The sequence below is a fragment of the Gymnogyps californianus genome, chromosome 9, assembly GCF_018139145.2.
Source record: "Gymnogyps californianus isolate 813 chromosome 9, ASM1813914v2, whole genome shotgun sequence".
Taxonomy (NCBI): domain Eukaryota; kingdom Metazoa; phylum Chordata; class Aves; order Accipitriformes; family Cathartidae; genus Gymnogyps; species Gymnogyps californianus.
This window is the reverse complement of record NC_059479.1, coordinates 17,316,263-17,329,374: the sequence shown is the minus strand read 5'-3', so window position 1 is coordinate 17,329,374 and position 13,112 is coordinate 17,316,263. Positions and strand designations below refer to the sequence as shown.

General features: G+C 41.1%; 1 protein-coding gene across 2 annotated transcripts in view; it reads left to right on the top strand.

Moving 5' to 3' along the window:
• Positions 1-12,314, top strand: part of KIAA1210 (KIAA1210 ortholog) — a 29,332-nt gene extending 17,018 nt beyond the window's left edge. The window contains exons 6-11 of one of the 2 annotated variants that reach the window (XM_050901980.1): positions 631-843; positions 1,962-2,064; positions 3,140-4,735; positions 5,499-5,650; positions 6,342-6,447; positions 10,169-12,314. In XM_050901980.1, coding sequence (XP_050757937.1) covers positions 631-843; positions 1,962-2,064; positions 3,140-4,735; positions 5,499-5,650; positions 6,342-6,447; positions 10,169-10,341 — 2,343 coding nt within the window. In that variant the 3' untranslated portion in view covers positions 10,342-12,314. Of the gene's footprint in view, positions 1-630; positions 844-1,961; positions 2,065-3,139; positions 4,736-5,498; positions 5,651-6,341; positions 6,448-7,729; positions 7,810-10,168 lie in introns of those variants that run through there. The other variant, XM_050901981.1, reaches the window with a different exon arrangement.
• Positions 12,315-13,112: the final 798 nt, after the last annotated feature.

Genomic DNA, 13,112 nt, shown 5'->3' with positions numbered 1-13,112 from the left:
AAACTGCATATTTAGGGGTTTCTCTACAAACACTTCTGTAAGCTCTTTATTTTGATAGCATAATCTAAGGTTACTGCTGTTTAGTTCCCCAGAGCAGCATTGCTGTCTTGAAGATGGTTCTGGGATACTTGTTGGAGGGAAGCATTTGATTTTCCTGGGAGAGTGGATATTAAAAGAGCAAAGCGTCTATGGTAACTTTCTTAGAAATAGAGATAATGAGGAGCAAGCATCCATGCTACTTTTGTGGCTTTTTAATAACGTATTCCTGCAATGTGTCACGTTATTGGGATGAAAAGGCAGCTATAAAAACTGCACCAGTGTCTCCTGCTGGTGCATACATATATTGCAAATGGTTTTTCAGATAAGAACTGAGAAGGGGACAAGCTGAGGCTTTTACTATGGGAGAGGGAGAGACAGGTATTTCTCACTTTTGTGTAATTTACAGCTGAACACACAGAATTGAGTAATCTCTATGCAGAGATTACATTAGGCATGCATTTTAAAGTGAGGATTTATGTCCAAAAATACAGCCATTTCAGGCTTCTGAAATGGAATGAACTAGCAAAAGAATTTTCTCAGAGATGTGGGGAAGCCAAGCAAAATGTATAGTGACATGTTTGTGTTTTACAGATACCTTCTGGAGCTTCCTCCAGGCCCATCAGTCCTTCATCGTCTGCCACTGTGGGGGCCCCCGGTTCACGAGGCAGCAGCTTCCTTCCCGTTGACTTCACCATCCCTGCCAGTCCCCTCGGCTGCCTGGACACCTCAGCAGCCAGGCACAGGATTGCCATAAACCCCCGGAAACAGAAAGGCTTTACCAACAAGAATCAACAAACCCCCCAGGTAAGTGTTTTCTGGAAAAGAATCACTGTGCAGAAGGAAATGGATGTGGATTTTTAATTATTATTTTAAATATTTTTTAATTTTTTTTCTTTCCTATCCACATTCCTTTACTTTTTTTTGTTCTTCCATTGGAAGAAGGGAAATCACCTATTTTCCACCAGCCAACCAACCAGCCAACCAAAAAAGACTTAGAAAACTTCAATATCATGGGAGCTGAAGAAAAGTGCAACTTTTTTTTTTCTTTATTTAGCCAAAAAAGTTGTGGGTTACACTTCATTTGTAAAAACATTCCTGTTGTTTGAAAAACTAGTTTTCAGTTTTAAGGAAGCCTAAGTCTATTTCTGCAAACAATTTCAGATTAGCTTTAACTTAATTTTTTGTATGTCAAAGGAAAGACTGAAGGACTTTGGGAAGGAATGTGGCTCTGCATGTGGGAAATTAGGATGAGACGCTTCTCATCCTGGCTTCTAGGAAACACATTGTGAAGATGAAGTTCACCAGATAGAAAAGGTTGTTGAGCTGGAGTGTGACAGAAATAAGGAGTAACGCTTCTCTACTGCATGTTCCCCTCTCCATCAGAGAATCATGCATGAAAATCTATCCTGGAGTTAGAAGTGCCGTGTCCTAAGAAAGGGAGGGCAGGGGGGAGAAATTCAGGATGAGTGTAATACAGAACGAGGTTTTCTTGGAAACTTGAGCCCTACAGCATCTTTGCTGGATGTTCTTTGTGCTGCAGCTGGTACAACTACAGTGCTGAAAGAGAAAAGCTAGTTGTGGAGTGTCAATCAGAGATAGCAGAAGTGATGATAATGTCTCTGGCTTGGTCTGTTCTATGCCACCAGGTAGCTTGGGTGATGTCTTAAAAACATACTTGTTCACTCAGAATATGTCAATCCCAGAATGTTCAGCTTCAAGAGAAATCAATGGGCTGCCTTTGACATTTTAAACATGAATGATTTCTAGGTTCTTAACTGGAAAAGTACATTACCCACAGTGTTGGTAAATTACAGGATGGGGGTTTTCTGTCTATGTTTTGAGTATTCATAAACATGCGTGTGTATAAAATACAATTTTTGTGCATTGTTGTTTAATTAAAAGATCTTACTGCACCTCATTAGGTGGAACAGCTGGAAAATGAAGCATGTCTTCCTGCAACTCCAGAAAAGAAGGGAAATTCAACAGAATTATTTGAGAGTGACCAGCATAAAGGTGATTGGGAAGGTAATGAAGACTTATGTATTGCTACTTTGGGTGCTTGAACTCTTCTACATAAGGCTGACAGGACCTATTTGAATTGTAAGTCCTTTCAAACTAGGCATCTTTTGGTTTTATATCATAAAACCAATCCTGGCTTGCTAAAGTATGATGGAAAAAGTCATGTACTCCACTCAACACAGTGGTGCTGAAATGGTGAACTTTGAAGGCAGCATTAAAAAATACATGAGGTGAAAGTACCATGTTCAGAAGTATCTGTTCTACACAGTTGGCTAGATCTCATTGACTGGGGATCCGAGTTCCCTGAAACTCAGAAAAACCTTAACCTCAGCATTGTGTCTGTTATGTGTGTAAGGGGACTTTAATTGGCTTGTGTTTACTAGATCTTCCTTTGCCACCTCTCCCCTTATCATTTGAATAATAGCTAATTGGCAGTGGTAACACAGTTGTAAATTGTAAAAACAAATGAAATTTCTCCAAAACAGCACCAAAGACTTTTCTCTTTAGCACTGCATTACAAATGCGCTGGCTGATGGTAATGCTATAGTGTAGTGGGAATGAGGGCAGACTCAGGACCTGATGCTGTCACACATCAGAGTTCCTGTGTGTGCGGACGCATCTAAGCTATCCGGATGTTCAGCAGCCCTGCTGGAGCTAGAGGAGGCAGAGCTACCTGATGCTGAGATGTTCAGATTAAATACAGAAAATCCTCCAGATCATTCTAGACAGCCTTTCTAGGCATACACATGAGGAAATGTCTAGGGAAATCTGGCTAGTAGTCTTACAACTAGGGGTATGCACAGAAAAGAACTAAACAGCAGCTGATTTGGTACACCTTAAGCAGACAACAACTTTCAGTCATTCCTGGGATTAGGTATGTTCAAATTAAAAACTTTATTGGTCTCCTCACTTGGACAGCCCATTTCTAAATACGCTTTTAACAGCCTTATTTATCAGACAACAGTGCCCAGACGTGGGGAGCTCATGCTAAATGACTGCATTGTCTGGAATGAATTACTGATACAGATGGTGCTTGAACTGTAACCTCTAAGTGCATACTCTTCTCCTCTGTTCAATATAGGGTTATCAGCCCAGGTGGGATATTGTGCAAAGGGAGGTGGTTCTAAGGAGACGCCAGGTGTAAAAAGTCCCACTGATGCTGCCTGTGACTCTCATGATTCCACACTTGTGGCAGAAGACTCTTGTGCTTTGCTGCAAGAGAATGCATGCCTTCCAGACGTGGACCATCACTGTAAAGCAGCTGCACCCCTTCTGAGACCTGAGCCTTCTCCAGTGAACCTGGAGGAACACTGCAGTGCAAAAGTGTCGTGCTGTTCAGATGAGTCTGCTGATGAATTGAAATTACATCAGCAAAATACCAATACTGAAGTATCTGCACTTCCAAAATTGCAACAAATTGAAGGAGAAGCTGTTGTGTTTCCAGACATACTAGCAGCTGACTTGCTTAGAAATGGTGTGGAAACAGAGGGCATAGATATATTGGCAGATGTTGCACAAAGGTCCTCAGTAAATTCTGTGGACTCGAACATCAAAGACCAGGAAAAGGGGGATCCACTGTTTATTGGCAAAGTAGAAGCCTGCTGGGGTACTATTAAGAATCAATCCAACCACGCTGTCTCAGATACTGCACCAAGCACTTCACAGGTTGCAGTAGCCGATTCAGAGTCGTCTTCTGACATCAAGACAGTGGCTGTTTTGAAGCCTGAAAACTGTTCAATAACAAGAAATGACAAAGAAGCTTGTGCAATAATGGAATTTCAGTCATCCAAAGGCAATGCAGAAAAAAAAATAGACACTGTTGCATCTGTCTCGGAAGCGGGTTGCATGCTACCTCCCAGTAAATTGGAAGTATGTTTTAAGGCAGAAACTGTTTCTGTTTCAAAGGGTAACCAAGGCAGTCAACAGGCCAACACATCATACGTTTCTGAAAAACTTTCCATTGGATGTCTTGTCTCTTCAAGTTTGGCTGGCTTGAAGAGTAATAGCTCTTCCAACGATGACAGTAAGGAGTACCAGATAAGCAGTACAGCTTCTGACAGAAAACCAGTGGAAGGCAGTCGATCTTCAGATGAAAATGTGAAAAGTCCACTGAAGACTGCTTCTGCTAAACCAGTCAGATTTACCATTGCACCAGCATGGCAAAGATCTCTCTCAGGGGGTTCAAATTCAAAGGAAGATTCCTATAGCAGAAGTTCCCCAACATCCCCTATAAGACCAGAGTTGTTTGAAGGAATGACAAAAGAACACACGCGTTTTGATGCAGTCATCCAGGAATCAGCAAAAACCAACTCAGATAGATTTGATCAAGATTGTAAGGACAGTGATTTGCATTTGAATTCTTCTACGGAGTGGGCTGACCATGAAGCACAAAATGTTGAAAACCCATTTGGGGTTAGACTAAGGAGAACATCTTCTTTACTAAAATACCAGAGTGAAAGCCGTGCTGAGTCTCCAAAGCTGATCCCCTCAGCTGTTCCCATTGCTTCTGCTTCAGTCAAGGAGGATCAGAAATCGGTGGGCACTGGGAAGCCACCTCCAGGCCTTCCTGTCAGCACAAAATCATTTGTTAAAAAAACAGACCTCCTAGAAGACAAAAATCCTCTGAAGACAAGGTCAGAAGAAGTGGCAAAGAAGCAAAATGGTCATAAACCTTCAGGTATTTATGCTGTATTTTTATCTAAACATTGTAGAAAACAGTGGTCATGTAGGAACCTTGGCAGAGTGGCAAACAAAAGATAAAAATCCTCTTGACGAGGACCAAATTCAGCCTTGAGTTCGTCAGCACCATAATTTAATTGGCTTGATGATTTGGCCAGTCAAGAGAATTCTTGGCTTATCTTAATGAGAGGTGTGTTCGAGCAAGAATAACAACAAAGTAATAGCTTAAGGGCCTCTGAAACATTTCTGGTATGACCTACTTGTGCATGTAGTTGGAATTTTAACACAGCTTTTTAAAACTTGCTGCTGTTTTGTAGTTAATTTTCCAGACTGCAGCAGCTGAAACGTTAACTAGGAGTTGCATTAGGTATGATTATTTTTTTTTTTTCTACAGTCACTTCATTTAAAATATTTAAAAAGTGAAAAGGCAGACTGTATTTTACTGCCTACATGAAAAAATAATGGTTATCATACTCATTTAATCTGCAGTGTAAGGATGTTATTTCAAAGGCAAAATCCGGTTCACAATGATCGCAGTGGGAGTTCTGCCATTGACTTAAACGGAAGCAGAGTCAGGTCAAAAGCTCCAGAATAAACAGAAAAACAGTTACTGCCAAGGACAAAATCATCAGGGAAGGTAATCTTATCTCCGCAGTGTTCAAAGGGTATTACAGATGCTGAAGGATTTAAAACACAAAACACTAGCTTTAGACTGACTTGACCTAAATCCCTTCTTTACTTCAAAAATGCTTCTTTTGTAGAAAAAGTCTCCTCTCCACATTTGGAAACTGCTTCCTCTGAACCAGTTTGGGTCTCCGTGGCAAAACTAAAACAAAAGGGTTTCCAGGACCACCCTCTTGCCAAAGAACATAAAGCTGAAGGCAAAGCTTTGACCAAAGTGGATCAAGAGGAGGTAGAGTACCAAGTAATGTTGCATGGGTGTGAATCGTGCACCAGATTGCCTGGGTACTTTTGCAAACTGTTCAACGTAATCTTCATGGGAGGCGCGTTGTGAGCACTACTCAAATAAAGATTTTCAGGACTGGCCTCTAAAATGTATTGAGACAGACAACTGATGCAAGTGAGCAAACACGTGTGACTATACTGTCACAGTGATTCGTTTCAGAGGTGGATCGTCCTATATGTTCCTTTGCACTACTCAAACCTGAACCTTGTCAGAGCTTGCCTGTTGCCCAGAATGTATTTATGTAGCCCAAGAGCTGCTTTGAGTTGCACTAGCTTCCTCACTGTTAATGACCTACAGACCGCATTCACTGCTCTGCTCTGGAGACTGCATACTGAAAGTTTGGCTTTTCCACTGACTCTTGCACAAGTTTCTTGTGCAGCTTGGGCAAGTTCTTCAATTCCCCATCCGTAAGAGAGAGAGGATAACTTGCCTGCATGTGAAGTAACCCTGTATTTGTAGCAGCTGTCTTCCTTCTTGCCTTCTCCCTCCCTCCCACAGGATGTCCCCAATCATCCTTGTCTGGCTTTTGCTGCATTTCCACAGTCAGGTTTAGAGATGTTGCCAGGGCGAGCTTTATGAGTGCCAGTGGCTAGCGGGTTTCTTAGTTGCATTCTTTTCTTCTCTCCTCCTTTTGTAGCAAGGGATCTGTGCTAGTGAGAATGTACTGAAGAAGAATATGCCTTCCAGCTTGAGCTCTCAGGACAAGAAAACGCAAGTGAAGACCAGTGTGTCTGCTGCAGCAGGTATTCTCTTTCTTTACATCTTTACATAGTGGCTACAGTTTACACCAGTTAAGTAGTGTGGGTGGCAGGTAATGGGGGGAGATAACTATGTTTTTGATAATCAGCACACTTTATATAAGGCCTGTTCAGACTATAGTTTGCGTATAAGTCAACATATTGGCTTGCTCACTCAGCAGAGAAAGCAAGTGAGGAACACTTATCTCCACTGCCAGTTCATGGAATGGCATATAAACAGTATGGTGATTTATTACTGGCAAAGGTCAGTACTAAAGAATAGCAGTTGAAGTTGGAGAATGTCCAGAAGAGAGCAGAAAAAGGTCAGGTCTTCTAGACCTCCAGTCAGCCAGGAAATACTGATGGGAGTGGAGTTGTTTAGTCTAGAGAAGACAACTTAATTTGCTGCAGAGGACAAGACTAGTCTTTATGCCCTGTACGAGCTTAAAATGCACAAGGCGAGGTTTAGCTTAGACGTTAGGAAATACTTTCTAACAATAAGAACGGTCAAGTGTGGAGTAGCATAGGTTGCTTACAGAGTGTGTGCAGTTTCCATTGCTCGATGTGTTTAATAAATTATTCTTGATACGTGTTTATCTAGGTAGAGTCAGTTCCACCCTCAGGTGAACACAGAGGCTCGATGGCCCCTCTCCTGCCCTGTTAGCTGTGATGCTCTGTAAGAAGGATGCAGGGGAAGAGTGTGACTCAGACATCGTGACTCACATACCTCTTCCAAGGCTACTGCTGGGCTGCAGCTTATCCCTTCCTGCTTACTCAGTGTGGTGCCAAACCTCAGAGACACGTTCCAGCTAGATATAGATAAACCAGTTCTTCAGCTGTAAAAGCATATTGTGCTAGCTGAAAGCTACTGATTTCAGATACTGCCTAAGAAGATAAGAATGCCCCGCTGTGTCAGAGCGGTGGCTTTTCCATTCCAGGTTCCTGTTGCTGACACTGTCAGTAAGAGATGCTGCCTAGAGAGAGCGCATGCACCTAGCCACTTTCCCCTTATAATCCACCAGCATCCAGAATTGTTGTGTTAGAGATACTAGGGGGTACCTCTGTGTCTGCTCCCTGTAGTAGTTGTTTATAGAGCTGTTATCTGTTTTCGAATCTACAGGTCCTACAAAGTAAGCTTTCTCCCTTACTACAGGTAGCTGACCAACTGAGGCTGTGCACCAACACAGGCTCTGATGTCAGTTGCCAGCCTAACTGTGTGTGTATGATTAAAATACAATAGTTTTTAAAAAGGATTCTGTTACAGGCCTGCTTTGTCTTATGGTTTTAGATGCAAAGTGAGAGATGAAACGTAAACAGGCCAAGATTTTTGCTCAGATTAGAAGGTCTTCCTTTGAAAGGCTGGCACAAACAGGCTGGATTTCTGTGTGTTGAATCATCTAATCCTTGGAAGCTCAGCAGCCTTCAGTTGAAATTCAGAACTCCGCAAAGTACTCTGCTACTCGTTTACTAGAACTTACACCACTTGTGGTCCTTGCAGCAGAATTACAAGTTTTTCTGCATCACCTCTTCCCAAGAATTGGCCTAGTTTCCTGACATCCAATGACTGTTTCCTCCCCTCTAGGGATGCATTTATAGGTATATTCTAGTCTTCTGCTCCTTGAATGTCACAGAGAGCTCTGACCAGTGCTGATGTTTAAGGAAAACACTACTCCTCTACTGCTCAGAAAACGATGCCCTGTTGTTTAGGAAATGTTCAGCACTGTCAGCACATGAGTAGGAAATTGGGAATCACAGATGTAAACTCTCCTCTTCTCTGATTAGGTTCCCATTAGCACAGCCAGCAATTTGTCTAGGTGAAGATGCTGTTGGTGGAAAGGATGTAGATTTAATATCCAGAGGAGTTATTAATTTGGATCGTGCTTTTTGGCTTATGTTAACTGTTAGCAGTTTTCTTGATGGATGGTTGAGGTTTTCTGTGCAATGCATACATCCTGCACAAAACAGCAAGAGCCAGGACAGCTCAAGGTCAGCTAAATTTGGAAGAGAATTCCAAGAAATCAGATCCTTACTTTACTGCGTGTGACTGTTTTGTTACTGCTGCGTGGCAGCCCATGTCATAACCAAGGGAAGATTACTTGGCTTGCCTCTTCTCTCTCCCACTTCACCCTAAGCATGGTGAGGTTTGTCCCAAAGCCTATCTTCCCTCAAATAGGCATGAGCTACTGTTTTGGGGTTTTGTTTTAGCTTGTGCTGTTGAGAGCATGCGAATGGCTTTAGACTCACTTTTGCTTATTTCAAGAAGGAAGTCTCCCAAAATGTGAAAATTCATTTCCAAAATCAAAATTTCAGTAACACTTAAATTCCTACATCACCTTAGATACTTCTGAAAAATTTGCTGTGTAGGTAGAGCTGCAGCCTGGTTTTAATGGATAGTATACTTCCTCTAGTATTCCTAAATATAGCTTGCCTCCTGCAAGAACTACCAATGAGCCAGGATTTTTAAAAGACCAGAGACCTCCTGAGTGGAGATAGGGAACTTCTTTGGCTTTGCTCAGGAGCGTGACTGATGGAGCTGAATCAATTTTCCATTGATTTCAGTGCAAGCAAGATCAAGCTTCTTGTAGTTAACATTGCGTAAGTCCCCATGTGGCCTCTGTTCTTGTGCTGGAGCACAGCAGCCTCATCAGGCCTGCCACATGCCACGCACAGGCTAATGAAGTATGAGAAAAAGTTCGAATTTTCTCAGTTTGCCTTACACACAGAAATGAAGTACTGCCTGGGTTGAAATGTATGGAGAGAGCACGATGTTGAAAGACTTGCGAACCGTGTCTCGAGAAATGAGAGCTGCATCCGTTCAGAGCTGCATTCGGTGAAGCCCCATGCCAGGCTGTCTGCCTGAAGACATTCATCTTGAAAATTTTCAGAAAAGATGGATGGAGGAGGCCTTTTCTAAATAGTAAATCAAAGCCATACAGGGAGTTTATCTGTATTCCTCCATCCTTTGTGAGAATGACAGGCTTGTGTTAGGCTGCATGAAGAGGAACACTTAGCCCACCTTCTTGGCTTACGAGTCCAAGAACATAAAGCACTGGCTTGATCTCTAACTGGTATTTAATAATATTGCTGGAGCAATATTTGTGCCGGCAGTGAAGACTGAAAAAAAAAAAATCTTTAACACTTCTCAGTGTTGAAAAACATACACCAGTTACTTTTAACCCCACAGCAAGCCTGGGGTGATCCTTGCCCTGCAGATATTTTGTTTCCATTTTCCTGTTACTCAGGAGTCTTATTCCTAGATTTTCTTGCACTCACAGAGCAGAATAAGCCTGTGGAACTCCTTGCTGTGCACTGTCATGGAAATTAAGAGTTTGAAAAGATTAAGAAACGAGTTAGCCAAGAATATGAATTAAAAAAATACCTGGGGCCGTAGTCTCTACATGCTTGAAGAACTTTGAAGAACGTCTTCATTTATCAGGGCTTAGACACTTGCTGTTGGGACTGAGAAGAAGATTCTTTTATGGGCAGATTATTCACTAACAGCTTAGTATCAATTTTTCCATTGCAATAGCTAGTCCTAGCCATTGTTGTGGCTGGACCAGATAGTGCTAGCGATACCCAATTTAACAATTCCTCTGACTTATTTTTGAGTCACAGACATTCTGGGCTGTAAAACAATTGCTTTAGAGAGAAGGAAATATTACTGGCAGAAACTGAGTTTTTAACTCTCTAGCCTTCTGATGAGTGATGGATGTCTTGTTGTTGGCAGGTAAAGTTGGACCTATTGCTCAGGAAGCATCTGTGATTCCTGCTGTTGAAAAGGAAGCAAGACACTCCTCTAACCTGCCAATGACACCATGCAGCCCTGCTGAACCACCGTGGCTATCTCTGGCCAAGAAGAAAGCCAAAGCATGGAGTGAAATGCCCCAGATTGTACAATAGCAAATGACATGAGCATCCTTCTTTGTATTGCCAATAGCTGCGTTAACTCCATTTAATCTGTTCTTTACTGTGACCATTTTTTTGATAAATAAGAGCCTTAAAACATTTGATCAGACTGTTGTATGTAAATACACAATGAAGAAATACCATTGCAGGCTTAATTTGAAGTATTAGGAAGCTGAGCATTTCCTACTACCAAATACTAGGAAAACTTGGTCAATTTGTTATATCCTTACACATCTGACAGTGATGTTCTAAGAAGACATGCTTCAGGCTTTTGAAACATTTCCCTTGTTTTTAAAGTCTCCACAGACCATACAGTATTTTGTGCAATGTGGCTTTGGCTAAGAAATTAATGTATGCTATAAAATAGATATAATGCTGGGCACTGACACATCATGACTCACGGGCATTGACGTCATCACACTTAGTTCTCTAATGCTCTGGGACGGGCAGTCTGACTTTGCTTCTCATTGTTAATGGATCTGTTTTGTGATAGCTGTAAGATCTAAAGAGCATTGTGAGTTGGAGTAATTCTGGCTTTTGGGTGATTTGAAGACACAACGCTGTGGGTCTTGTGCTTTGCTCATTGATGCCCGCTGGAATGGCCCAGAGCCACACACATGTTCTTTCCCATGCGCTGGAAAACCACCACACTCTAGCATATAATCTGCTTTTGGTTACACCTTTGGCAATCTGGGATAATTTGGGCATTCTACCAAAAAAAAAGTCCTTTCTTTAATTATGGCAAATAGTGATTTATTTTTTGTGAGATTCCTCAGCCAATTGTCTCTCTTAATGAGTGTGTTGGCGATGGGAACTATTTGCTACCTAGAAGGCGGCATCGTGTTTTCAACAAATGCCACTCTACTCTCCATGTTCATGTGGATGTGTATTTAGTCAGTTGTATTTAATATTAGTGATAAAAGGGGCATCTGCTGTCCTCTTTGCCTCATCAGTCTTCAACCAGTAACTCAACATTAGTCTAAGAATGTGCAGCTGGGAAAGGATTATTCTCTCAGGGCCTGGCCTTGCAGTCACTTAAGTTGACAGAAGTTTTGCTATTGACTTTGAAGGAAGCGGACATTTGAAAAAGAAGCTTTGTAAACTGATGTTAGTGGCTTAAAGGGCAGTGGCACTTACTGGTCCTTTTCAGTTTTTGCAGCATTGCACATTTATGTAGTTTTTGTTTACAGTCAGTGCAAAATTTGAAGGCTGACTTGGCTGATGGACAGTTTTTAGCTGGAAAGTTGGTAGGTATTTTTAAGGGAGATATTATCTATTGATAGGATTAACTGCAAAACAAAAAATCTGGTTTCAGATCACTCAGGCAAGACTTTAATCTGCCAGTCTTGGCCTGAATTTAATATGTAGCTCTTGCAATTTGAAAACAGTATTGATTAGGAGCTAGACTGTGATTTTTTTTTTTTTAATTTTTTTTTTAATATAGGTGAAAACTTACTCACCCAAGTAGGCTCACTGAAGCTATACATACTGTTTCTTTTGTACTAACACCAGAAAGAGTAAGTTTCACGTTGGCTTGGTAATCCATGCCTATTTTACTACTTGTTTTTCTCTATTTTAGGAAGCATATCTTCTCTTACAAAGAACTGAAATATTTGTATTTCTCTGAAACTTTTGAGTGTAATGTAAATGAACATACTCAGCTTTGATTCCTGAAGTTTTGTACAGCTGCCATCCCATCACAAGCTTACTGACCCTGTGTAAAATATGTGCATTTCTATATTCAGCGAACGCTCTTCTCTTTTTATTAGTGTGGATTGTGATCCTTCACCCAAAGTACTGCAAATGATACTATAATCTCTCTTTCCCTGTGTTTGCTTTTGATCTTAATATTGTTTCTGTCTTTTATGTTTGGTATGTATATATGTTTTTGTAATCCTTGTCTTGAAGGAACCCCTTTTGTATTCCATTCCTGTATTTGGTTTACAATTAAATGCTGTTGCCAGTGATGATGGTGATAATTCCTGGGAAAAGAAGAGTGATAGATGGCCCTCATTCATTAAGGAAAAAATAAAAAGAGGTCTTTGGTCAATATAGACTCTATATATGGATATACTACATAGATCTTCTTTTGAGATGATTTTGTGTGGCCTAGGACTGATCAACACAGCTGGTCAGACTAATGAACTTTTCTAAATCTAGCTATTTAAAAGTTTAAAACATCACCAGAGAGCTGATGGCTCTCCTTTTGTTCTGGAGTTATTGCTCCTTCAGTACAGGGTTGGCTTGAAGGCTAGCACTTGTGGTCGCAGGAAGCCTTGTAAATACTCGTTTGAATGTGTTTTGGTATTGCTAGCCAGCTGCTGTAAGACATTTTGGGGTTGCTTTAAAAAAAGAAGAAAAACACATGAGAATCATGATGTTACATTTGAAATTTACTTGCCTTCGGGATTTCTGAAATTGATGTTTTCAAGTTTCTCTCTGCAACCAAGAGAACAAAAAGCATGTAGAGAAAAAATCAAAACTGAGTCTCATGTAATCACAAGAGTTTAGAAGATGGGGTTTTAAGATAAACATTGAAATACCAGTGATTTATTGATGCATTTATAGAAGTTGGTAGCTCTATTAGCATGGCTTTGATTTCCTGTTGTCCTAGTGTAGTTTTTAGGTGTTTGATCAATGCAAATAACTAATATAGTAAGCTCATTTTGGGTGATTATTTCTAGACGCAGTCACTGTCTTTGGAAATAAGCTGTCCTGAAGCGCAGAGTTCATTGCAGAATGTCACTGTGAGGTTTTATGGCTCA